The 24,246-nt window shown below is 36.6% G+C and overlaps 1 protein-coding gene across 1 annotated transcript in view; it reads right to left on the reverse strand.

Moving 5' to 3' along the window:
* Positions 1–24,246, reverse strand: part of TMEM108 (transmembrane protein 108) — a 356,705-nt gene that overhangs the window by 166,446 nt on the left and 166,013 nt on the right. Inside the window, exon 3 of the mRNA XM_031940107.1 lies at positions 13,427–13,512. Coding sequence (XP_031795967.1) covers positions 13,427–13,466 — 40 coding nt within the window. The 5' untranslated portion in view covers positions 13,467–13,512. The remainder of the gene's footprint in view (positions 1–13,426; positions 13,513–24,246) is intronic.

Below are 24,246 nucleotides of genomic sequence, written 5' to 3' on the forward strand. Positions count from 1 at the left end.
CACTGAGCTACCTCGTTCAGCCTCTATCTAGGTAGGTGACAGATTGGTTGTAGTCATGAAATCTTGGTTCATGTTCTTCCTTCCTCAGCCCCCAGAGACTTGGCAGCTAGATGAACCAAAGGCAATCATTTCATTTCTGAATCTCAGCTTTGCCAACTATTAAATGGTGATAACAATACCTTCACTCTCTATTTCAAAATGTAATTGTGAACAAAGGGCTTTGTGAACTGTCATCTACAGTATAAATAGGAGAATTTCCTTGCTCTGAACTTAGAATCCTGGCCCTTAAAGAGGTTCTCAAATTTTGAAAATTTGCTGTTGCCCATTCCCTTTTTGCTCCAAGAAAGAAACTCCATAAGAGTGAATTTTTCCTGTCTCGGCTGATATCAAGCTTGGTGTTTATTTGGATCTGAGGATGTCCTGAAATGTTCTGTACATTCAGAAAAAATGACGTGGTTGTTTTTATCAATAGTGGTTCCTATAAATGCACAGCAAGGCTTGCTTTTAATGATGCTGTGTCTCTTCTGGCAAGAGCTGATTATTTTCTAGGAAAACAGTAAAAGGAAAAAAGTAACAGGATATGCTGAGTTTGGGGAACACCTGTTGGGGGGAGGGAGAGAAAGGTACATGTAGATCCTTTCAGCTCAGGTGACACTATTTCTATCATCTCCAAAGAATAACTGATGTAGATTTCCCAAAAGGCAACAGATAGCTACATAGCTTAGACAGTGTCTGGCACATACAAGGTGCATAATAAATATTTACTAAATTGATTAAGAATCCCATAAAATATGTTTTTCATGACTACACATATATAACCTATTGCTTGTCTTCTCAATGGTAGGTGAGGAGGAAGGGAGTAAATTTGGAACTTAATTTTAAAAACAAATGTTGAAAATTGTTTTTATATGTAATTGGGGAAAAATAAAATAGTTTTTAAAAAAGAATTCCATAGAAGAGGTGGCACAAATGATTCTTCAAAAGAAGTTAGGACTAAAGAAAGAACTGGGCCCATGACTGGGAAGTTAGAATCATGTAGCAGGAAAAAAACTGGATTTGGTATCAAAGGATCTGAGTTCAGATCCTACCTATTATCCAATTGTCTTCAAGCCAGTAACTTTACCTGAGTTTCATTTTCCTCTTCTGTAAAGGAAGGGGGTAGGGTGAACATGAGGGCCACTAGTGTCCCTTCCAGGTCCAAATTCATGATTTGTGCAGAAGGAATCAGGGATAACCAATGGACAAAGGGCAACACAGTGGCAGGGGGCTCTTGTGAAAGATTTATGGGACAAGAATCACAAGAATTCACACGAGGCAGCAGGGGGTTCATTCAATGAATGATATCACAGAATCAATCAATAAATATTATCATTCATCAGATCTGTACTACTAGTGAAGACTGCCCAATGACTCAGATCACAGAACCATCAAACCAATCAGTAAACATTTACTATGTGTAGGTTAAGTACTTCACAATTTTGAAGAGATTCTGCACTGGTGTCTTCTTCCTAGATTTTTCTAAGTACCCTAAATTGACATTATTTTTATTTCAATTTTTACTATTAGTTATTGTCTTAGCTATAAGGAGAAAAGGATGGCAATTTATTTAATAAAATTATATATCTGCCTTGGGCATTTACATCTACTTTAGCATTTTTGTTGTTCAATCATGTCCAACTTTTCATGACTCTATTTCTTGACAGAGATTAGTATATCAGAATACTGGCAATTACTGGGCTCTAACTTCTCTGCCCTTTATTGAAGACACATTCTCTACTCCCAATCCTGGCCAAGTACAGAACTTCCTTTTTTTCCTAAAGCAATTGGGGTTAAGTGACTTGTCACAGAGATAGAAAGTGTTAAGTGTCTAAGACAAGATTTGAACTCAGGTCCTCTTGACTTTAGGGCTGGTGCTCTATTCCATGAACCACTTACTGCCCCTTAGGACCAAGAACTTCCAAAGAAAACTCTGGAAACTTTTCATCTCATAAACCTCCAGGATTCTCATCTAATCTAAGTTACTGAGCTGTGGGGAGTACCAGCTGTAACTGCAAGAAAATCTCAGGAAAATCATTAGGCAGAACATTAACTGGACTAGTCACATGAGGGATAACAATGGAAACTGTCTGGATATCTATCTCACAGTCTCAGGGCCCTTAGAGATGGGCTTGTCAAATCTCTTTGTTTTAGAGACAAGGAAATTGTGGTATAGGAAACTCAATTTATTTCTGCCTTTTGATATGAAATTAAATACTATATAATTACAGCCATAGCTGTCTCATTAGCAAATATCACTAATAAGCATATGATGTGGACTAACTGGACATTGGACTCTAATGTATAGTCTCAACTGAAGCCAATTCTTTCCTCGTGGGCCGATTAAATAAGCAAGTGCCATCGTCTCCCAAGCTGGATGACATCCTGCGTGTCTTAAGCTATAAAAGCACTCTTCAGCCTGCAGAGATAGTGAATGAGCCCAGCCATTAGCTACAGGATTCAGGGGTCCTCAAACTTTTTAAAAAGGGGGCCAGTTCACTGTCCCTCAGACTGTTGGAGGGCCGGGTTATAGTAAAAACAAAAACTTTGTTTTGTGGGCCTTTAAATAAAGAAACTTCATAGCCCTGAGTGAGGGGGATAAACGTCCTCAGCTGCCGCATCTGGCCCACTGGCCGTAGTTTGAGGACCCCTGCAAATGCTCTGTGTGAGGTACTATGAGAAAAACAAAGGACTTTAAGCTGAGTAATGTTCAAAGGGAAGATGCTTATTTAGAAAAGAAAATACTGAAACTTTTGGCAAGAAGGGCAGAGAGAAGAGAATGCTTGGTGAGAAATGGATGAACTGCTAAGAGAAGATTGGAGAAAGCAGACATCAAGAGACTTGCTGGGTTTGAGTGGCAAGCAATGACTAGCTCCCATGGGTTCCCAGAATCCCATCTGAGAGCTGGGAAGCTCTCTTCTTAAATCTTATAAGGTTGATATTTAAATATTCAGAAAAATAGACATTTTGAGGGGAGCTTCAAGGCAACAACAACAGTCAGGCTTTTCAAAATTCTGCTGAAAACTTCCTCCAAAAAGCCTTCAGTCCAACTGTACTTAGCCTTAGTCATTCCAGTCCAATTAGTAAAGCTGCAAGGAATGAAGTGTAATTGGGGAGTTAAATCTTAATAAGTGGGCTATCACTAATTTTGAATTTGGGCTGGCACATGTTAGAGTGAAGTTCACTTTTGCATGATGGGAAGAAGAAAAAAACCTATTTACCTAAACATAACAGGAGGGGGGAGTTAAACTATGTGAGAGTGAAAGACCAAACAAGCTATTTTCTGAGCATCTGTAAGAATTACTTAAGCAGGAACATTTACACATAGAACAATTAATTTGCTAATTACAAATTATCCTGTTAATTAAAACACTTATAAAACTAAGGTATCAAGCGTGATTTCCCCCCATACCTTTCCTACACACCAAAAGAAACACACAGTACTGCCAGCTGTCTTCCTGTATGTACTTGAATGTAATAAGACTCTCTTTCTTTAAAATGCTTCCCCATTTTAACTTTTTACTGAGACAAACCAGCCTTTGTAATTAGAGAGAGCTGGAAAGGTTTAATTTCACATGGAAATGCAAGTACACATAGGGGAGCTGTTGACTTATGTAAATTTTCAATTACAGTGGAAATTTCAAAAGATATTTAATCAGACTTAGACATCTGATGAAAGGTCTGAATGTCCTTGGTCTTCCATGAACTAGCTATCTTCACCAGCCTAAGACGGTTTCTTAACCAACAGCTCAGTGAAGGATTTTCATTTCAGAACTGCAGCAGTCTCATATCTGTGCATAATATATGCAAATATTTGTATAATGAGGGAGGGAAAAAAGGTGCCAGTTCTAAATTCTTGTTCCACAAATTAACCCTATAAAGAGGCAATGGGAAGAGAGGTAGATTTCTGCTTCAAATCCAACCCCTGCTTCTAATTACCTGGGCAACCTCATGCAAATTTTCTAGGTTTCAGCGTCCTCATTTATAAAGTGAAGGGACTGAACTAGACGATTTCTAATGTTACCTCAAATTGTAAATCTGTCATCTTATGAACATAGAAAGTATTCTAGTACAGCTAAGTATTAAGCAAGAAAGACCACCTGGAATGGAGAGATTTTCTCGGCCATTTTATTTTGTAAGCTTAACCAGGTTGAGCATAGTCTTTACCCTCAAGGAGCTGATGTTCTAACGAAGAAGACAACACAGACCTAAATAGGTAGACTTAAGTTATAAATGGGTGTTGAATGTAATCTGAGGGGGAAGGCACTTATAGCTGTGGAGAATGGAAAAGTATCCCCTCCATGATATGGCATCTGATCTTAGTCTGAGGTAAGCTAGGAATTCTAAGAGATGGAGATGAGGAGACAGAGCATTCCTGGCCAGCGTTCCAGAGCATTGACAGGTAGTGTAAATGGATGGACATGGAGCATCCCAAATAGGTCAGGGGGTTGGATCACAGATTGTGGCGTGGCTGACCACAGGGGAGCAGCCTACGAGGAGGCTGGAAATACTAGAAGGGAACAGGTTAGGAAGATCTTTAAATGCCAAACAGAGGAGTTAATAATTAATCTTAGAGGTAACAAAAATCACCAGAAGGGTTTACTGAATAAAAGGAAAAGGATGGGACATAGTTATGAAAATCACTTTGGTAATTCCATGAAGGATGAACTGGAGTGAGGAGAGACTCGAAGCTGAAAAATCAATTAGGAGGCTACCACAAGAAGTGATAGGGGCCTGAACTTTCTACCTATTGATCACATTCTAGTTTCCAGGGCCAGATTTTATGCTCATTCTGAATTAGTGAGAGTGAGCCAGCGCATAGGCATCCAGAACCTAAAATTGCTTTGTTTAATCATGTGTGCTTATGCATGCGCAGAGAAAATATTGGGTCTAAAATTTGCCAACACTTAGTAGGTTTCGAAATGCCAGCTGTAAACAGAGTGATCAATGCTTTGTAAGCAGTGTTTCTCTAGTGATTGTTATCGGGGGAATAGTCTCCTAAAGTGGCTCTGCTCAGATGTGGATAATCGAGTAGTAGGTATATGACGAACACTAAACTTGCAGTCAGGAAGACCCTAATTTGAATTCCTCCTCAGATACTATCTATTTGACCATGAACAAGCCATTTAGTTATCAGCCTCTGCTTTTTTCATCATCATTATAACAACAACATCACAGAGTTTTTGGAATTTCCTCACTAAAAAGTTCCTATACTGAAGAATTCCATTCTGCCAGAAAAAGTCCAAATATTCCCTAAGAAAATGGAGAAGGGAAGGTATTTTTTTAAACCATAATTTGGATTAATACCGGATGAGCTTAAGACAGTGGGAAAAATATGTGACCTTGGAGTACAGAATAACTTACTTTCTACTTGTCGCTAGTAATTACTAGTTGTGTGAATACCAAGTCTCAATTTATTCACTTGTAATATCTACCTCATGGATTGTTAGGAAGATTAAATAATTTAGTACATATAAAGCATCTGTGAGTCTTAAAGGGCTCCATAAATGTCGGTTATTATTAACTTAATCAGACTGTCTTATCTTCTTAAAATAGAGCTAATACTAGACAAGCTGAGATAGTTTTGATGGCTGTAGGATTGACAAAGCTAATTTGGGAACGAAAGGTACAATGAAGGGAGGGTAGGCTCAAAGAAGGGGTATCTAGGTTAGTGCAGGCCAGGAAGACTCATCTTCTTGAAGTCACTTAATTTCTGTTTTCCTCAGTTTACTCATATGTAAAAGGGGAATAATAATAATATCAACCTCACAGGATTACTGTATGGATCAAAGGAGATAATATATGTAAATCCCTTTGTAAACCCTAGAGTGCTAGATGAGTGTTAATTGTTGTTGCTGCTACTGCTACTACTACTGCTACTACTACTATTACTATTATTATTACTTCTACTATACCACCACCACCATCACCATTACTACTACTACTCCTCCCACCATTATTACCATGATTACTTCTCCAGCAATGCTCTGGATTTCAGAAAATCAACTTGGCTCAGTCTCAGAATGTGCTGTTTCTCATCCTCTTCCTTATTCTCCTTCACTCTAACTATTCTTCTAAATTGCAAAAAAAACCCACTCTAATTATTTTGCTTGGTTTATCAAAGAAGGCAAGCATTAAAGAACTTTTTCCCATATCATTTCTCTTTAGTTTCCGATGGAGATTCTGGAGCTTATAGGGTTTTTTCCCGCTAAGAAACTATAAAATATGGAGAGATTAACTCTTTAAGATTCCTTAATGGGGTCTTAAAGAAGGTACAACCAGACTTCCATGATTACTTTTTTTTTTTTTTTTTAGCTAATTCACTCTTTCCTTATCACTGCTTATTTAAGCCTGGCAACATATTGCTTTTGTTCAGGCCAACATTTTTCTTAAAGACACTAAATCTCTTTTTTTTTTCTGAACAATTTCAATGCGTCTGAACGTAAAAGAGTTTTTTGATTGTTTTTATTTTGTTTTTTATAAAGACAATTACAGAATGGTTTGGGGGATAGGAGGTAACAAGAATCTCACTGATGAAATGGGACAAAAAAATCGCTATTGTTAGGTACTATAATGACAAACACACAAAAAAAAATGAGATGAGAAGGAATAAGGGTATCAGGGTCCTTAGTAAGAAGTAGATATGTTGATATAAGGCTACTCTGCTTAAAGAATTGCTAGAGTATGGAGGGAAAAGAGAGCACTTGTTAAGCACCACTATGTGCCAAGAACTGTGCTAGGCACTGGAGAAACAAAGGAAAAAAATAATCCCCACCTCTTAAGAAAAGCTTTGCAAATCTTAAAAGAGAATTTCTTAATCTGGGGGCCATGAACTTGCCAGGGTTTTTGTTTTAATATTTTGATAATTATATTTCAATGTCATTGATAAGTTGGTGGGTTAACGGATGTAGACTAGATCTGGAGGCAGAAAGACCCAAGTTCAAACCCAACCTCAGAGATGTACTAGCTGTGCAACCCTAGCCAATTCACTTAACTTCTGTCTGCCTAAGTCTCCTTCTCTGTAAAGTGGAGATAATAATAGCACATGCCTTCTCTGCTTATCATGAAAATTGAAAATTATAATAATTGTTAAGCACTTAGACTACCTGGCAAATCCTGACCTCAGACACTTATTAGCTATGTGACTCTGCATAAGTCATTTTACCATTTGTCTCAGTTTCCTCATCTACAAAATGAGCTGGAGAAGAAAATGGTAAATCACTCCAGTATTTTTGCCAAGAAAAGCCCTAAGAGGCTCACAAAGAGTCAGACATTACTGAAATGACTAAACACAATAATCTAAATACTATTATTATTATTACTATCATTTTATGCATTTAAAACATTATATGGGATACATAGGCTTTATCAGCCTGCAAAAGGGGACCATGACACAAAAAAGATTAAGAATCCCTAATTTAAGAAACATACTTCAATTACATTTATTATTATATGCTCTTTGCTGAGGGATGGATGGACTAATGGTCAGGTGGGAAAAAGCAAGGATAGATGATAGCACCATGCAGGTTTTAATGCCCTTTCTAACTACATTGGTTTAAGTTATAATCCCAATGATACTGCAAGGTCCTTGAGTGGGAATCTTTGTTTTGGTTATCATTATTTTTAAATTAAATCTTCCTCAACAATTAGTATAGTGACTTGCATTGTTTGTCACATGTCATCAGTGGCTGATGACCTTGTCACATTCATAAGAAACTGTAGCTCTGCCCTGAGGATACTTCATCTCCTAACTAAGCATATGTATGCACTGGTTGGGATGTTCTCCCTTCTCATTTCTGCATAATGGCTTCCTGACTATTCTAAAAATCAGCTTAAATCCCATCTTCTGCAAGAGGTCTTCCCAGTTTTTTCATCCTATTCCACCACCCAACTTAGTGCCTTCCTTCTGAGATTAACAACAATTTCTCCTTTTTAATGCATCTTTCTCGAATGTACAATTATTTCCATGTGGTCTTATTAGAATGTGGACACCATGAGGTTAGGGACCAGCTAGTCTTTGTACCACCAATGCCTGTCATATATTAAATATTTAAATGCCTGCTGGCTGACTAACCCTGAGGAAATCATGATGATGGTGGTGGTGGTAATGGTGTTTCTTCTGCTGCTGATTAACATTTATATGGTACTTTAAAGTTTGCAAAGCACTTCACATAACTCATTTGATTCCCCCCGAATAGCAAAAAATTTAGTGTATATGGTAGAATCCATGGCTTTAGGATTTGCTCACTATCCTTTTTCAAGAAAAAAACTTTTCCAAATGTATCACAGCCTGGAGCCTGCAGAATTTTTTCCTGACAAGTTCTCTGTTATTTTCTTTTATCGCGGGCTCTAATTCCAACAAGAAATTTCAATTACAGTACATACATATATTGCCTTCCATTGGATGTGGGGTTTAAATGATAACTTGTCCTTAGATTAAGAGAGGCTTCCCACAGAAGAAGATCGTTTTCTCAGAACCTCATGAGAGAAAATCATTTGCACATCTCTCTATGCAAATAAAATTAACTCCATCATAAATATATGTTTGGAACAAATAATAAAAAATGGTGAAATGTATTCTGTCTTCATTGAAGTTCATAAATATCACATTGTTAACAAGTCCAAAGGTTTTTATCCATCCAGAAAATTGGCTCCTGGTACTTTTCTCTTTAAAATGGGTCAGTGGAAAGAGTTTTATATTTGGAGACAGAGGATCTCAATTAAAATCCCACTTCTGACATTTGCTATCCTGTCTTACTTTGGGCAAATCCTCTAGACTCTCTGGGCCTTTGTTTCTTTGTCTACAAAATGGACTAGATGATGCCAAAAGTTCCTTCCATCTCCAAATCTTAAGATGCTTAGGTTTAATGATTCATCTTTAAATATAAAGGTGCTAGCATCCTTTAATGAGAGATATATGTAAATAGAATCTTATTTTAGTTTGATTCTGATATAAAGAATTCTTGGTTTCTTAAGATTATTTTTTGTTGGATTATTTTTTTCTCAACGAAAGGACTACAAATATTCAGAAGCAAACATTCATTCCTGATGCATTCACATGGTAAGTTTTGCAGAAAGGTGTTTGGGGTTTACAACTGGAATGATTGTCCTATGCTAGTTGCATGCTGGGGGCTATGACTGATGCTGCAGTCAGCATGGGGAAGAACCACTGTTGCCAGGAGAGGAGTTTTGCATGATAATAAATAGCTCTTTCTCCTGACATATCACTGGTGACTGGTAGAGACGATTTGGGCTTCAGAAATAGTACTGGGATGACATTTCATCTCAGAAAATGCATACATGTAACATGTCTTCTCCAGAAGACAGACCTCGTCTTTCTTTTTTTCCTCCATCTCTTTCTCTCTTATTTTCACTTATTTTATCTATATCTGTATTTTTCCAATTCCAAACAAAAGCTAAATATAAATTTGAAACAGAACTTGCCCTTAACTTGCCACAGGTGATTATTCAGTACCTCTCATTCATTCCTCTTTATCATTTAGTTCTTCTAACAGGCTGGATGACCACTTGTCAGTGATAAAGTCAGAAGGGACTCATGCTTTGGTTGGTACATGAATCACATGACCTGTAAGTCTATCACAAGAATTTCACAAGAAACTTTAATTTTTCACAATTCATATCACAAACATGGGTGATCATGATAGAAAATCAGGGCCCTAAGGTGAGTAGTATATACCACAAATTTAGATCTTATTCATTATGGGAAAGTTACTATTTTTGAGCCCTAGAAAGTGATAATCACAGCTGTGATTTCAGAAAATTATTTTGACAGTAACATAAAGGATGCGTTTCCTAGAAGGGGCTAGAAGGAAATGAGTTAATAATAATAATAACTAATGTTAATACAGTAGAGGCCATTGCAAGAATACATGTAGAATATGCTGGGGCCCCACACTGGATGATGGGAGAGGTAATAAGCAGAAAGATGAAGATGGATATTAGAAGGCAGACTTGGCTGAAAATCAAACTAATGCTCAATTAGAATGGGTTCAATGAATATCCCTATCTACTCAGTAGAAGTACAGGGTTTCCACTGGATCATTCTGAATTTCCAGTGCAAATTTTGCAAAGGAATGGAAGAGCTTAAACTTAATTCCATTCAGCAACTCCTATGACAGTCTCTATGGAGATGTCCCTTCATCTTTTACATATCCTCTGTTTTAATTAATCAACTTTATAAATGAGAAGTTTGTGATAAAGGACAGAACATGAATGGCAAAATAAAACAGATAAAACAGCAAAATAATTCTCTATATGGTGATTCCTGCTGGATATAAGGATCTGCTTCCAACTAGTCCCTGAATCTTCCAGCCAACATGTGGTAAAGGCAGTGTGATGCCCCGTTTACTGCTTAAGAAAGACAAATGGCTCTGAATTAGAGCACTTGGGTTCAAATATCACCTTGAATTCTTACTACCTTCCTACCTCAATTCTCTCCCTGGGCTTCAATTTCTTGGTCTATAAAATGAAGGGCTTGCATCTCCTGATAGATGTGGTAAACTCAAGATGGAGAAGGAGACAGATATTTTTTGGACATGGCCAATGTGGTCATTTGTTTTGCTTGATTACATATATATTTGTTTCAAAGATTTTTTTTTTCTTTTTTCAATGGGGAGAGACAAAAGGGGAGAAACTCAATTTTGTTGATTAAAAAACACATTTTTTAAAATAAGGGATTTAGGCTAAATTGTTCCTAAGATTTCTTCCAGCTCTAGATCTGTGAGACTATGGAACATCCAGTCTAGCATTCCTCAAGAGCTGGACTAACTTCCTGTCTAGCATCCCATACTCATGAAGTAGCAAAGATAGGATTAGAAGTCAGTCCTCCAGGTGGCTACTCTAGCAATGCTTTCCTCTCAATAATATCCAAGTAAAATAGAAACATCTGTAGTGCTACATACTGATCTAGAAAACCACAAATTAATATTACTTAGGTTTTATGGTATCTTATGTATTTGGCTAAGCATTTTCTAATTGCATTTTAATCTGGTTTCTTTGCAGGCAGACGCTGATGGTCACAAGTCTGATGCCTCAGTGGTCCTCAAACTTTTGTTCTCAGTATCTTCATGTTGTTAAAAACTATCGAGGATCTGTTCAAAGAGTTTTTGTTCATATGGGTTATACTTATAGTTATTTACTATATTAGAAATAAAAAATAATTTTGAATTTGTAGACCCTCTGAAAGGGTTTCAGAGACTCCAACAATTCTTTGGACTACACTTTGAGGACCACTGGTCTACACCATCCTGTCTAGTCTCCATTTTACATCAGAATTTTAGGTTCTACTCTGACAAATAACAAAAGATCTCTATGGCTCAGTTCTCATCTATGAAATGTGGACAATAATATGTGCACTTTGTTCACATGACTGTTTAGAGAAAATTGTCATGTGAACCTCTATAAAGAGGAGTTATTAATTCCAAAGAGATCCATGGAATACTATGTGGCTTAGTGAATATTCATATACTTTCAGGGACCTAGTCAATAAAGGAGATGCTATTTTGAATAATGTGGTTTCTTCCATGGGCTAAAATCTTTTCTCTGTTATACAAGCATTGAGGATTCACTACAGGAGAAACAACATGGAATAATGGAGATAGAACTAGTTTCAAAATCAGGAAGATCTGATCATGGACGTGAAAACCTCAGGACAAAAACTTTAGGACACATAGAAAGTTGCTTAAGTGCCCAATACCCAGTGTTCCCAGGAAATACTCTAGACCTCTAAATTACCAACAATTGCTAATTCCTAAATCACTAGTTTCCTTCGAAGTTCATCTCAAGCTATGAATGTTTTCTATCCAAAACTATCTTATATCCACTTTGAATGTACTTACATTTGTATATGTTGTTTTGTCTTAGTAGATGGTAACTCTTTGCAGGCAGGGGACAGTAAGTTTTTTTGCTGTTATATTTGCAGCATCAAAACAACCCTTGTTTCACAGCAGGCACTTAATAAGAGCTGGATGATTTATTCAATGATCTGCATTGATAGGAATTCTCCCATCGATTAACTCCAGATCTCCTTCCCCCAAGCCCACCAAAGTTTAACTATAGTTCAAAATGGTGCCCAGAGATGAAATGAGAGAGACTTGCCCAGAGATGAAATGAGAAAGACTTGCATGTAAGTGGCTCCCATATACTGTTATCCAAATGGGCTAACCCAATTGGTGTTAGAAGAATTGCAATTCAGTGATAGATATGATTAATTAAAAGTTCAGACAGAATACTATTCAGAGATGCTTTCCTTCATATGGAGGCTGCAATCTAATCTGAATTACTCAACTCAAAGGGCTGATTTGTGGGTTGCATTCCAAACTCTTTTAATTTTATTTTCTCAAAAAAAGTAAAACAAATTTAGCACATGTTAACAGGAGCCAGACAAGCAACCCTGGAATATTGACAGTGCTTCCGTTGACTTCAGCAATGGAAGAAAAAGTGGAAAGAAAAAAAAAACTTCAGCAATGGAAGCACTGTCAATATTCCAGGGCTGCTTGTCTGGCTGTCTCTAGAAGGGTCAAGATATACATTTCCTTTAAACTACACTCGGAGGGGGCAAAACTAGGGCTGGAATGGTGTTAATTTACCAATCCCAACAAACAGGATTAAAAAAGAATCAATGAATATCAAATCTAATGCCATTATTAATTATTTCCATCCATTAGGGTGATTATCAAGGTATGAAAGAAAAGCAGTCCAAGCATTATGTCCACCTCCAGAGATCCAATAAAATAGCAGCCCTGAGATAAAAAGTTAGAAATCTACAAAGGTGAAAGGTCTAGGGGGACTGTGGAATGAGCAAAAGAATAGAATCTTAGTGGAAAAAGCCATGAATCCAAAGCTTCTCTATAGAACAAGGTTAGGAAAATACCATGGTGAACGAAGAAGTAACTAGAAAGATTAGATTACCGAGGAACAGTCTCAGAACTGCCAGTCTGCTCCACTTGCCCACTCAATTGTGAGCTCAAACACTTAGAGCAACAGTCATTTAGTGGCATATTCCCAGTCTCAACTCCTACCAACCAAGAAGTACATGTAACCACTGAAATGGAAGACATTTTTTTTAAACCCAGTAGCACAGCAACATTTGCCCTTTCAACATCTAATTCTCTGAAGTAACCATATGACTCATAACTTATATGACAATTAGTTAACACTGAACAGTGGCATATATTCAGATGATAGAAAATCAAGAGGCTATTCAATATATAGATTAATGAACACAGGGATAATTCACTGCATCCATCTTTGCGACCAATCTTAGACTTTCCTGCAAATACTATCTAGAGAATGCATATACAGCTGGAGTTGAGCAGACAATGATAACATTGCCATATCAGAGGCAAGAGGAAATAGAGACTCTACTTACTAAACAGTTGGCAATAGAGGACCTGTAAACTTCTCTTCATGGTATCATCTGGTCCTGCTTGTCCTCCAGTTTATTCATGATTCTGTCTGGGAGAAGAAGAAAAGAAAATTTATCATGAGAATGGAAACATTCTTTTCCCTTTAGGAAATATAATCCAATCCAGCTGTTCAGAAATTGTTCCACTAATGTCTACCACAGTTGTAATGGATCATTTAAAAACATCCTTAATATCATCACTCCAGAAGGGAGTCCTGGGGATCAGTAAACCACAAATAGTTCATTTTGAACACAGCCATCAATCAAATTCTCAAACTATACATCTTCTAAGGGAAATTCCAACCAGAATGTAAGAGTGAAGATTTGGCTTCAGAATTTTAGAAGGCTTTCCTGAGAAGTTGTTTGAATTCCTAGGATCAGAAATAGAAGACAAAGGAAGTTCTTTTTTAGGTATTCTCCAATCCCCCAAACAATGTGTTCTTATACCATGTGTGTTCATGTATAATTTTGGATGGTTATATCCATAGGGAGTCACTTAAGAATGCTCTCTTTACTATTAAAGTTCCTTATACACCCATATCTATTAGATTAAGAGAGCAACTTCTGCTTCATATAGCCCAAGAGGAAAAGAGCATGGAGAAAAATGGGCAAAAATTGGGCAGTAGATAGATTATAAGCTTCATAAAAATTGAATGATTAGCTCCTTCCTTACATTTGCTCTGGTTCCATCCAACTTTGGTCCATTTACTATATAGAGCTACACCAGAAAAAAAAGGAGAGCTACACCTATTCCAAATCAATGAGACTATAACTATTTTTCTCTCTTCTTAATCAAAATACCCTTATGAGTGGGGGTGGGGGAAGAAGATATATTAGAAGCAGCAGGATTCAGAGGGGAGAGTTTTTGGTTATCAGATTCTGATAATCTGGAGTTGGATCCTGCCTCTACTAGCTGGAGAAGGAAATGGCAAATCATCTTTGCCAAAAAAAACCCAGATGGGACAAGGAAGAGTTGGACATGTCTAAAATATGATTGAACAACAACAATATCAATAACAGTCAGTATCCATATGCCTGAGCAAGTCATTCAATACTGCTGGAAATCAGTTTTCTTATCTGTTAAAATAAGGCTGGGAACAATGGTATCTATGGCCTTTTTCTACCTCTAATCTTATTACCTGGTGATTCAAATGATCAAACAAGAATCATGAGAGCTGGACACATCTGAAATGACTGAATAATAACCAATGGATAACAGGTAAGGAATTGTGCCCTTAAGAAGCTGACATTCTGAAATGGGTCGGGAAGGAGGGACTGAGAAAATCATAAATAAGTGTGATACACATATCTAGATAAGCCCAGCTGATGGACAATAAGAAATTTGGGAAATCTGGGAAAAGAAAAAGTGTTTTCAGACTTCAGTGAAGAAATAATGACTTAGCTGAGGTTTAAAAGATTTTAGACAGGCAAAAATGTGGGAGAAGGACATTCTAGATTGGAGGATTGACTTATAAATGTATGTGGCAGGAGAGGAAAGAATAGAATCAAACAATGGCTGGTAACCTAGTTTGATTTGAATGTACAAATGAAATAAGGCTGGAGAGTTAGGATAGTCACAAAGTGAAGAGCGTTAAATGGCAAGCTGAGGAGTTGTTTTGTTTGTTTTGTTTTGTTTTATTTTGTTTTTCAGGGGGTGGACTACTGAGGATTCATATGACAATGACCATATTCAGACCTGTGCTTTAGGAAGATTATTTAGGTGGTGCTGTAGTGAAAAGGACATGTTAAAAAGGAAGAGTCTAGGGTCTGGGAGACCCATCAGGAGGCTATTTGAATGGTTTAAGTGAGAGTTAATTACTACCTGAATTAGTTGGTGGTATTATAAATAGAAAGAAGGACACAGATATGATACCTTATCAAGATGACGATTGATTTGTGAATGTGCAAGAGGGAAGAGTCAAAGATGTTTGAGGTTTTTAGCTCGAGTTACTAGGGGGGAATAGTGGTAACATCAAGGCAAACAAGGAAGCTGGGAGGAGAGTTAGGGTTTTTGGAGAAAGTAATAGTTTCAGTTTTTCACATATGTAGTTTGACTTTGAGGCAAGTGATGGGCAACATGGGAGTAGACTTCAGGAGTCAGTATACAGTTTTATATAGTTTGGGGCATTATCTGCATGGAAGTATTAAGTGAAGCCATGGGAATGGATGAACAGAAGAAAGAGTATAGACAGAGAGGAAGAGAAGAAAATTCACATTCTAAAGACAGAGCTTTGAGGAATATCTACACTTAGAGATCAAGAGGAGGAAGACGAACCCACAAAGATGACAGAATTAGAACTCATACTGGCTGAAGATCCAGTGGAGAGTAGTCATGGAAGTCAACATGGTGGTCAAAGACATCAGTGTCTGCAGAATGATTAAGGAGAATGGACACTGATAAAAGGTCAGGCTACTAGTTATGCCTCTTCTCTACAGAGGATACATAATATTAATATATAATTCCAAAAATGATAATTAATATCTGGCCTGAGTCTCTAATAAAGTACAGAACTCATAGTACAACCCAAAGGAAGGAAAAGGGGGAGAAGGTGATAATGAAAACACTGACCAGGAATAGGAAAGGAGATAGGGTGTTTTTGCTAATTATCAGCACAATAGAAAGCATCTTCCCTCCAAGTGGGATTAAAAGATCAGACCAGACTCTAAGAGGAGCAGAACTCCATTTTCTATTAAACAAAAAGAATATTTATTTTGTATTTCTTCTGGGACAATCCTACTTATGGTAGCTACCTAGATGAAATATCTTCAATCTAATGGCCATATATGTTTGAGTGAAAAAGAGCCAAATGTCAGGGAATGGCTGATCTCCTTGCTTTGCTATCTCAAATCAATTTGAGAAGATTACATCAATTTTATGACTCAGTGAAAAGATTATGAAGTTGAGAGTTTGCTGCCCATCCTTTCTCCCTTGGTGTCTGGAGCCTTCTCAGTCTGTTTTTTTTTTTTTTTCATTAGAACGCTACCTCCTATGACTTTAGGGAAAAGTCCTGGCTCTATCATTCATTAGCTATGACCTCACATGAGTCCTTTCCCCTTTTGAGTTCTAGTTTTCTCCTCTGTAAGATTAGCAAACAGGAGAGTATTTTTAAGATATCCTCTACATACAAATCTAGGATGCTATAGACTAAAGGAGAAAGGGAATAATTTTCTTCAGAAAACCATCAAATAAAGTCTTATATGTGATACACATGGTGCAAATCAAACCTGGTTACTTTAAAGTTCTATACAACTTCTAGCAAGGAAAATTCCTCTACCTAGTACCACCTAAAATGCTGATTAGCAAGTAGTCTGCATCTTCTAGTCTAGTATACAGAGATGCCCAACTCAGACCCCTAGTCACAGTCTGAACCAATAAATTAAAATACAACCTAGATAAGGTGAATTTGTGATTTTCTAAGTCAATACAGAAGCAGTGGGGATATGTTTTTATTTGAACCTGAAAGAACCAATCTAGAGGAATTGTATGGGACCATTTAAAGTTGAAGCAGCTTGCCACATCATTATGTGTAAGAACTAGAACCCAGCTCCTCCTGGCTCCAAAGCAACATCTTCCCAACAACCCCATTAAGATATCTGTAATCAGTTTTGTACTTGTTACCAAGATGTAGTCATCAGCATCAAATTTTTTCCCCTACCTCCAAGTGCATATGGGGGCCATCAGAATCAACTTTTGGGATTTTAGGAACAAAACTTGGATTTTAGTTCTGCAAAGAACTATTTGATATATGTCCCTTTTAAGTCTATTTCCTCATTTATAAAACATATCTTACCTAATAATTGAGTCCTCTTCCCAATCTGAATTTTTGATTCTTATTAAGACATTGGTAAATGAAATGATTAATATTACTCAAGTTATGGGAAATTTTGGGGGAAAGTAAAGTAAAAGAATTCCAATCATGAAATGGAAGAGTTCTTAGAGGCCATTTACCTACCCATTTTCCATTAAGGCACTTATTCTGTAGATAGCTAATTTGTACATGGTTTTTGCATGTTCATCATATTATGAACTCCTTGAGGAACTCTCTTGACTTTCTTTGCATCCCCAGCACTTAGCATAGTACCTGGCACATAGTAGGCATTTAATAAATGTCTACTAACTGACTAAGACCAGGAAGGAGGAGTGACCTGGCCCCTGTCAAACACCTGGTTCCCACAGAATATTGCCTTCTGATTCACTTCTCATTCCAGCACACAGCCAACTTTCAAATACCTGTATAAAGAAATCACTGCCTTCCCTGCAATGCACTGCATTTGCCAACGCATGGCATTTTTCCCAGTGATTTACTTAAGGGCTCTTGAACATATTAGGTGTGTGAGACAAACCAACAAACAGCTCCTCTCTGCTGATCAAATACCCCTGTGATTGAAGGCAGAAAGCATGTTTGTCCTCTGCTTGGAAGTCCCAAAGGACTGGCAAGACTATTGACTAAGCCATACAAAGGAAGTGCCACTGTTATTACCACAGCATTCTAGGACATTAAAGACACACTTTATATCAGCATCCTGATTTCCCTTGCCTAAAAAAACAATCCTTTTGAAATATTTTTCCATTCTTACTACTGTTTTTCCTCTCCAAAAATTCCATTTTTCCTAAATAGGCAGATCTAGTTACTCACCTGGTCATGGATTCATGACAACTATTTCCCTACCCCTACTGAAAAATGGGAAGGTGATGCTTCTAGTAAAGAAAAAAAAACCCCACAAAGGATGGAATTGGCTCTATTATCCAGGTCTTGAACCACCCCAGTTCTGGGAATATTCAATGAAAGCCACGTACTCCTAAATCTTGACCACCTGACCATTTGGCATTTGAAACTTTGGTAGGCAATGACCAAATTGTCTCAGGTCGGAGGTGCCTGTAATCCATGAAAGCAAAAGTCATCTCCAGCATAGCTACTTTCCCTCCTAATTTCCTGATCTGACTGATTTCCAACAATATAAAAGGAGGAGGTCAATAGGGCCACCAGGAAAAGAAGAATTTCAAACAAAGGAGAAACTCTGCTCCTCAACTAGAAAGAAATCGGTGTTGAGTATACCAATTACTGGTGAATACTGCTGGGGACTGGGTTGGTAATTTCATGGGCTCCTGACTTCCTGCTGGATGTTATTTGCATTTGTTTGCAATGTGGCATATCGCTGTCCCAGGTCCTGAAGTCAGCAACTGACTATAAATAGAACAATAATCAATGATGGTCTGTGCTTGTTACAAGAATTCAAGGCTGGTTCTTATGGGATGTAAGAGTATTAAGATCATTTATCTCATTGAAGTAGACAGGAAAGAGCTTGTACTGGCCAAGGACTCCGTCTAAAATCCTCCCTTTTTATGGTTCTAATGTTAAACATTGAATAGTGAGGTCAAGGGATTAAATGATATTGCTTGGATGCCAAATATGAAAGGGGGATACTTCATCATAGTGCCTGAAGTGCTTATGTAAAAGATAATTTCTTGTCCATGGAAAATCCATTCTTTTTATTATTTTCCTTTTTCTTTTCCCCTTTCTTCTTCTCCCCCTTTTAAAAAAACAATGCCTGAAAAACATCTTCTGAAATTAGATTCAGGAACCTGGAGGAAGGTGTTTTGCCTTCAGGTAGCAGGACAGATGTTCTGAAAAGAGTGTTGCTTTCTTAGGGTAAATTGAGAACAAGAGGCCATATGAAGTTCCCGAAACTTTATCAGGTTGCTTTAAACATGGGATTGACATTTAGCTTCTTTGTAAGGGTTTTGGGAAATGAAAATCATTATAGCATTTCAAAGCTTTTGAGTCAGCTACAGTTTGAATCTTTCAAATTCAACTTATGTGAGGTCTTTTTCTCTCTCTTTTTAAAAACCCACCTTAAGACAAAGGTCCAGAGAGGAAAAAGTACATAGATTCAAAAATTGCTGGCTGGTGTGAATCAATTTCAAATCATGATTCTAGTTTAATCTTCAAAGCCTGTCATATAATGGATTTTGTTCAGAAGTTAAGCAGCCCCACTAGGGCAGACTGATTATGCTGATGTGAATAGATAGCTGAAAAGGAATGAAAATGGAATGGATAACTATATAGGATAAAAAAAGACTAGGTTAGAATATACCATGGATCCCAAACACCTGGAAACCTAGATTAAAAGTCAGCTGTCACACCAATGGGGATAATCTCTGCACTACTAAAAGCTAATGGTATTCCAAGATTTATTGAACACCAAAAAAATGCTCTCCAAATTCTGAAAGGTACAGGAGAAATGAATCAAATAATTAAGTTCCTCTGACCTCAGAACCTATAGCACTTTAGGAAAAAAAATTATTTTAACACACATTGCTTTAGGAATCATGTTTGGGGAGAAAAATCATAGTAAAAGGAAAAAACCATGGGAGGTATAAAAAACAGAAAAAATAAGAGAACATAGCATGTATTGATTTACATTGTCTCCTTAGTTCTTTTTCTGGCATATGGCATTTTCTGTCCAAAGTCTATTGGGATTGCTTTAGATCACTAAAGCACTGAAAAGAACCAAGCCTATCATAGTTGATCATTGCACATTCTTGCTGTTATTAAGTATAATGTATTCCTGGTTTCGCTCAGCATCAGTTCATGTAAATCTTTCCAGGCCTTTCTAAAATTAGCTTGTTCATTATTTTTTTTATAGAACAATAATATTCCATTACTTAATTTGTTCAGCCATTCCCCATTTGATGGGCATATACTCCTTTTCCAATTCTTTGCTACCACAAAAAAAGCTGCTACAAACATTTTTGTACAAAAATGCTACAAACATTTTGCACAAAAGGGTCCTTTCCCCTCTTTTATGATTCCTTTGGGATACAGATCCAGTAATGGCACTTCTGGATCAAAGGGTATGCACAGTTTTATAGCCCTTTGGACATAGTTCCAGATTGTTCTAGCACTTTTATTAATGACTTGGATGAAGGTAGTATAGTTAATGTTTTGGATGACAGTGTCAGAATTCAAAAGGATTTCAACAGACTAGAATGATGAGCTGTATCCAAGAAGATGAAATCTAATGGGCATAAAGGTAAAGTCTTATGTTTGAATGGGTTGGGTAAGAATTAATATGGGGGAAAAATTAGAGTAGAGTAAGTTTACTAGTAGTTATAGGCACCAAAAAAGCAAATAGGATTTTAGGATGACTGAAAATAGATTTAGGATTACTCAGAAGATAATAGTGTCATTGTAGTTTGTTATGGTCAGTTCACATCTCAATACATTCAATTCTAAGTGCTAGATTTTAGAAAAAGGCACTGACAATCTGGAGAATATCCAGATGAAGAAGGCTGAAATGTTGAGGGGATCTGAGACCAAAACAGATGAAGACTTGTTGAAGGAAAGGAGATGATTAGCTTAGAAAAGAAAAACCTTAAGTGGAAATGGGAACAGCTTAGTACAGTGCCTAGCTATATACATGTTAGCTATACAGGTAATAATAATAATAATTATTGTTCTGAATGGCCTCAAAGGGAAAAGTGGGAACCACTGATGAAAGTTTATAGAGTGGAAGATCCAAGTCCAGACATTTAACTTGCCTTGTGATGTGAAGCAAAACTCTTAACTACTTATTATATTTAATAGAACTAGGGGAATTTCTGATTAGTTACCAATGAAAGGCAATGGGGTCAATTAAGTCAATAAACATTCAGTAAGCACTTATTAAAGTCAGACACTGTGCAAAATGCTGGAGATAGAAAGAAAGGCAAGAACATGGTCCCTGCACTCAAGGAATTTCAAGTCTGATAGTGAAGTGAACATGTCACTATATACATATAACTTGTATTCAGTATGAAAACAAGGTGATCTTAGAAGGAAGGTACTAGGTGGATCAGGAAAGGCTTCTTGAAAAAGATGAGATATAAGATGAATTTTGAAGGAAGCAATGGAAGCCAGAAAGGGAAACATTTCAGAGTCAGGATGATGAAGTGGAAAGATTGATGAATCTGCAGTCACAGGAATTGAGTTTGAATCTTGCTTCTGTAATGTCTCCCCAGGACTCAGTAAAATGAAGATGTTGTACTAAAGATCTCTGATTGCCTGGTCTTCATTCTACTTTTCATTTTCTAACATGAAGGTTCATCTCAAGATTCACTAAGATCACTCTTACCACTCTTGATTGGTCAGGACAAAATGAATGAAGGAATTTTGTGGATGGAGTCACTGAAGTCCAGCAGTGCAATATGATGTTTGGGATCACACAACTCATAGGACATAGAAAGTCTTCCTTTTTGACTGAAATCAAGACCAAAGTTGGTGGTAAAAATAATTGGATGCGTGTAATTTTTCAGAGCCCAAGGAGCAGTTCTGGGAACTGGATGAAACAGTACAAAACATACCTTCAACTCAAGTTTGTAATTCACAATTTGAAAATGATACAAGTTGTAATCAGGACAAATTCAACATACGAGAAGAGACAGACACCCCAGGATTCTCCAAGGTCATTGTAGGGGAGGCCATAGGTCAAGGAATGATGTGTGGGGCAAGATAGGGAGGAGCTCTGCTGGATAGCATTGGTCAATCTAAAATTATTACTTTGCATCTTTTTTTATGAGACAACTGGGGTTAAGTGAATTGCTCAGGATCACATAGCTAGTGTTTTTTGTTGTTGTTGCTTTTTGAAGATTTTTTTGAATGCTAGAAAGATTTAGTTTACATTCTTGCAAGAATAGGTGCCTAGGTGAGTAGATACTCCTTTGAAACTCCAAAGACAGCATTTTATTTCCTATCCTGAAGCACAAGTTCTTCCCCTGATTCTCCATTAATTGGATGTTATAGAAGTTACAAGACATGAATATCTACCCCTCATTACCTAGCCAGTCCCTCTCCCAAAGGAGCTAAATTCTAGAAGGGAGAAGGTAAAAGAGGAGGACTAAGGGCAAAGAACAAAAGATTCTTTTTTTAATGTAGTAAGTTTATTTATTTTTAATACACATTGCTTTATCAATCATGTTAGGAGAGAAAAATCAGAGCAAAGTGGGAAAAACCATGTGTGAGAGAAAAAATCAGAAAAAATAAGTGAACATAGCATTTGTTGATTTACATTAAGTCTCCTTAAATCTTTTTCTGGATGCATATGGTTCTGCGTCTTTCATTTAGCATCAGTTCATGAAAATCTTTTCAAGCCTTTCTAAAATCAGCTTGTTCATCATTTTAAATCGAAGAATAATATTCCATTACCTTCCTGTACCACAGCTGGGTCAAAGGTACATACAGTTTTATAGCCTTTGAGCATAGTTCCAGATTGCTCTCCAGAATGGTTGAATCATTGCACAACTCCAGGCAAAAATGCATTAGTGTACCAATTTTCCCACATTCCCTTCAACATTTGTCATTATCTTTTCCTCTCATCTTAGTCAATCTGAAAGGTGTGGGGTAGTACCTCAGAGTTGTTTTAATTTGCATTTCTCTAGTCAATAGTAATTTAGAACATTTTTTCATATAATTATAAATGGCTTTAATTTCATCATCTGAAAATTATCTATTTATATCCTTTGATGATTTATCAATTGGGGAATTACTTGTTTTCTTATAAATTTGATACAGTTCTTTATATATTTTAGGAATTAAATTTTTATTAGAAATACTGGCTGTAAGAATTTTGTTTTTCAGTTTTGTACTTCCCTTTTAATATTGTTTATGTTGGTTTTGTTTGTACAAAAACTTTTTAATTTAATGTAATCAAAGTTGTCCATTTTGCATTTCACAATATTCTCTAGTTCTTCTTTGGTAATAAATTCCTCCCTTTTCCAAAGATCTAATAAGTAAATTACCCCTTGTTCTGCTAATTTGTTTGGTATCATCCTTTATGCCCAAATCATGTATCCATTTTAACCTTATTTTGAATTGAGGTGTGAGATGTGCTGATTTTCTGACATATTATTTTCCAGTTTTCCCAGCAATTTTTGTCAAATAGTTCTAAATCCAGAAGCTGGAGTTTGGGAATTTATCAAATACTAGATTGCCTTAATTATTGTGTTGTGTGTATCTACCCTATTCCACTGATCCATCATTCTATTTCTTAGTCAGTATCAAATGGTTTTGATCATTGCTGCTTTATAATATAGTTTTAGGTTTGGTACTGCTAAACCACCATCCTTTGTATTATTTTTTTCATTAATTCCCTCGATATTCTTGACCTTTTGTTCTTCCAGGTGAATTTTGTTATTATTTTTTCTAGTTCTATAAAATAATGTTTTGGCAGTTTGATTGGTATGGCATTGATTAAATCAATTATTTTAGGCAGAATTATCATTTTTATTATATTAGCTTGGCCTAGCCATGAATAATTGATATTTTTTCAATTGTTTAGCTCTGATTTTATTTGTATGAGAAGTGTTTTGTAATTGTGTTCATATAGTTCTTGAGGTTATTTTGGCAGGTAGATCTCCAAGAATTTTAATTTTTCTACAGTAATTTTAAATGGAATTTCCCTTTCTATTTCTTGCTGATGGGTTTTGCCAGTAATATATAGAAATGGTGATGATTTGTGTAGATTTATTTCATATCCTGCAAGTTTGTTAAAGCTGTGAATTGTTTTGAGGTTTTGGGATTTTGAAAATTTTTCTTTGATTCTCTAAGTATATCATCATATCATCTGCAAAGAGTGAAAGTTTTATTTCCTCAATGACTATTCTAATAATTTTAATTCTTTTTCTTTTCTTATTGCTAAAGCCAACATTTCCAGTACAATGTTGAATAATAGTGGTAATAATGGACATTCTTGTTGAACCCCTAATATTATTGAGAATGTGTCCAGCTTCTCTCCATTTCAAATAA

This window comes from Sarcophilus harrisii, chromosome 5, assembly GCF_902635505.1.
Source record: "Sarcophilus harrisii chromosome 5, mSarHar1.11, whole genome shotgun sequence".
In the NCBI taxonomy this organism is placed as follows: domain Eukaryota; kingdom Metazoa; phylum Chordata; class Mammalia; order Dasyuromorphia; family Dasyuridae; genus Sarcophilus; species Sarcophilus harrisii.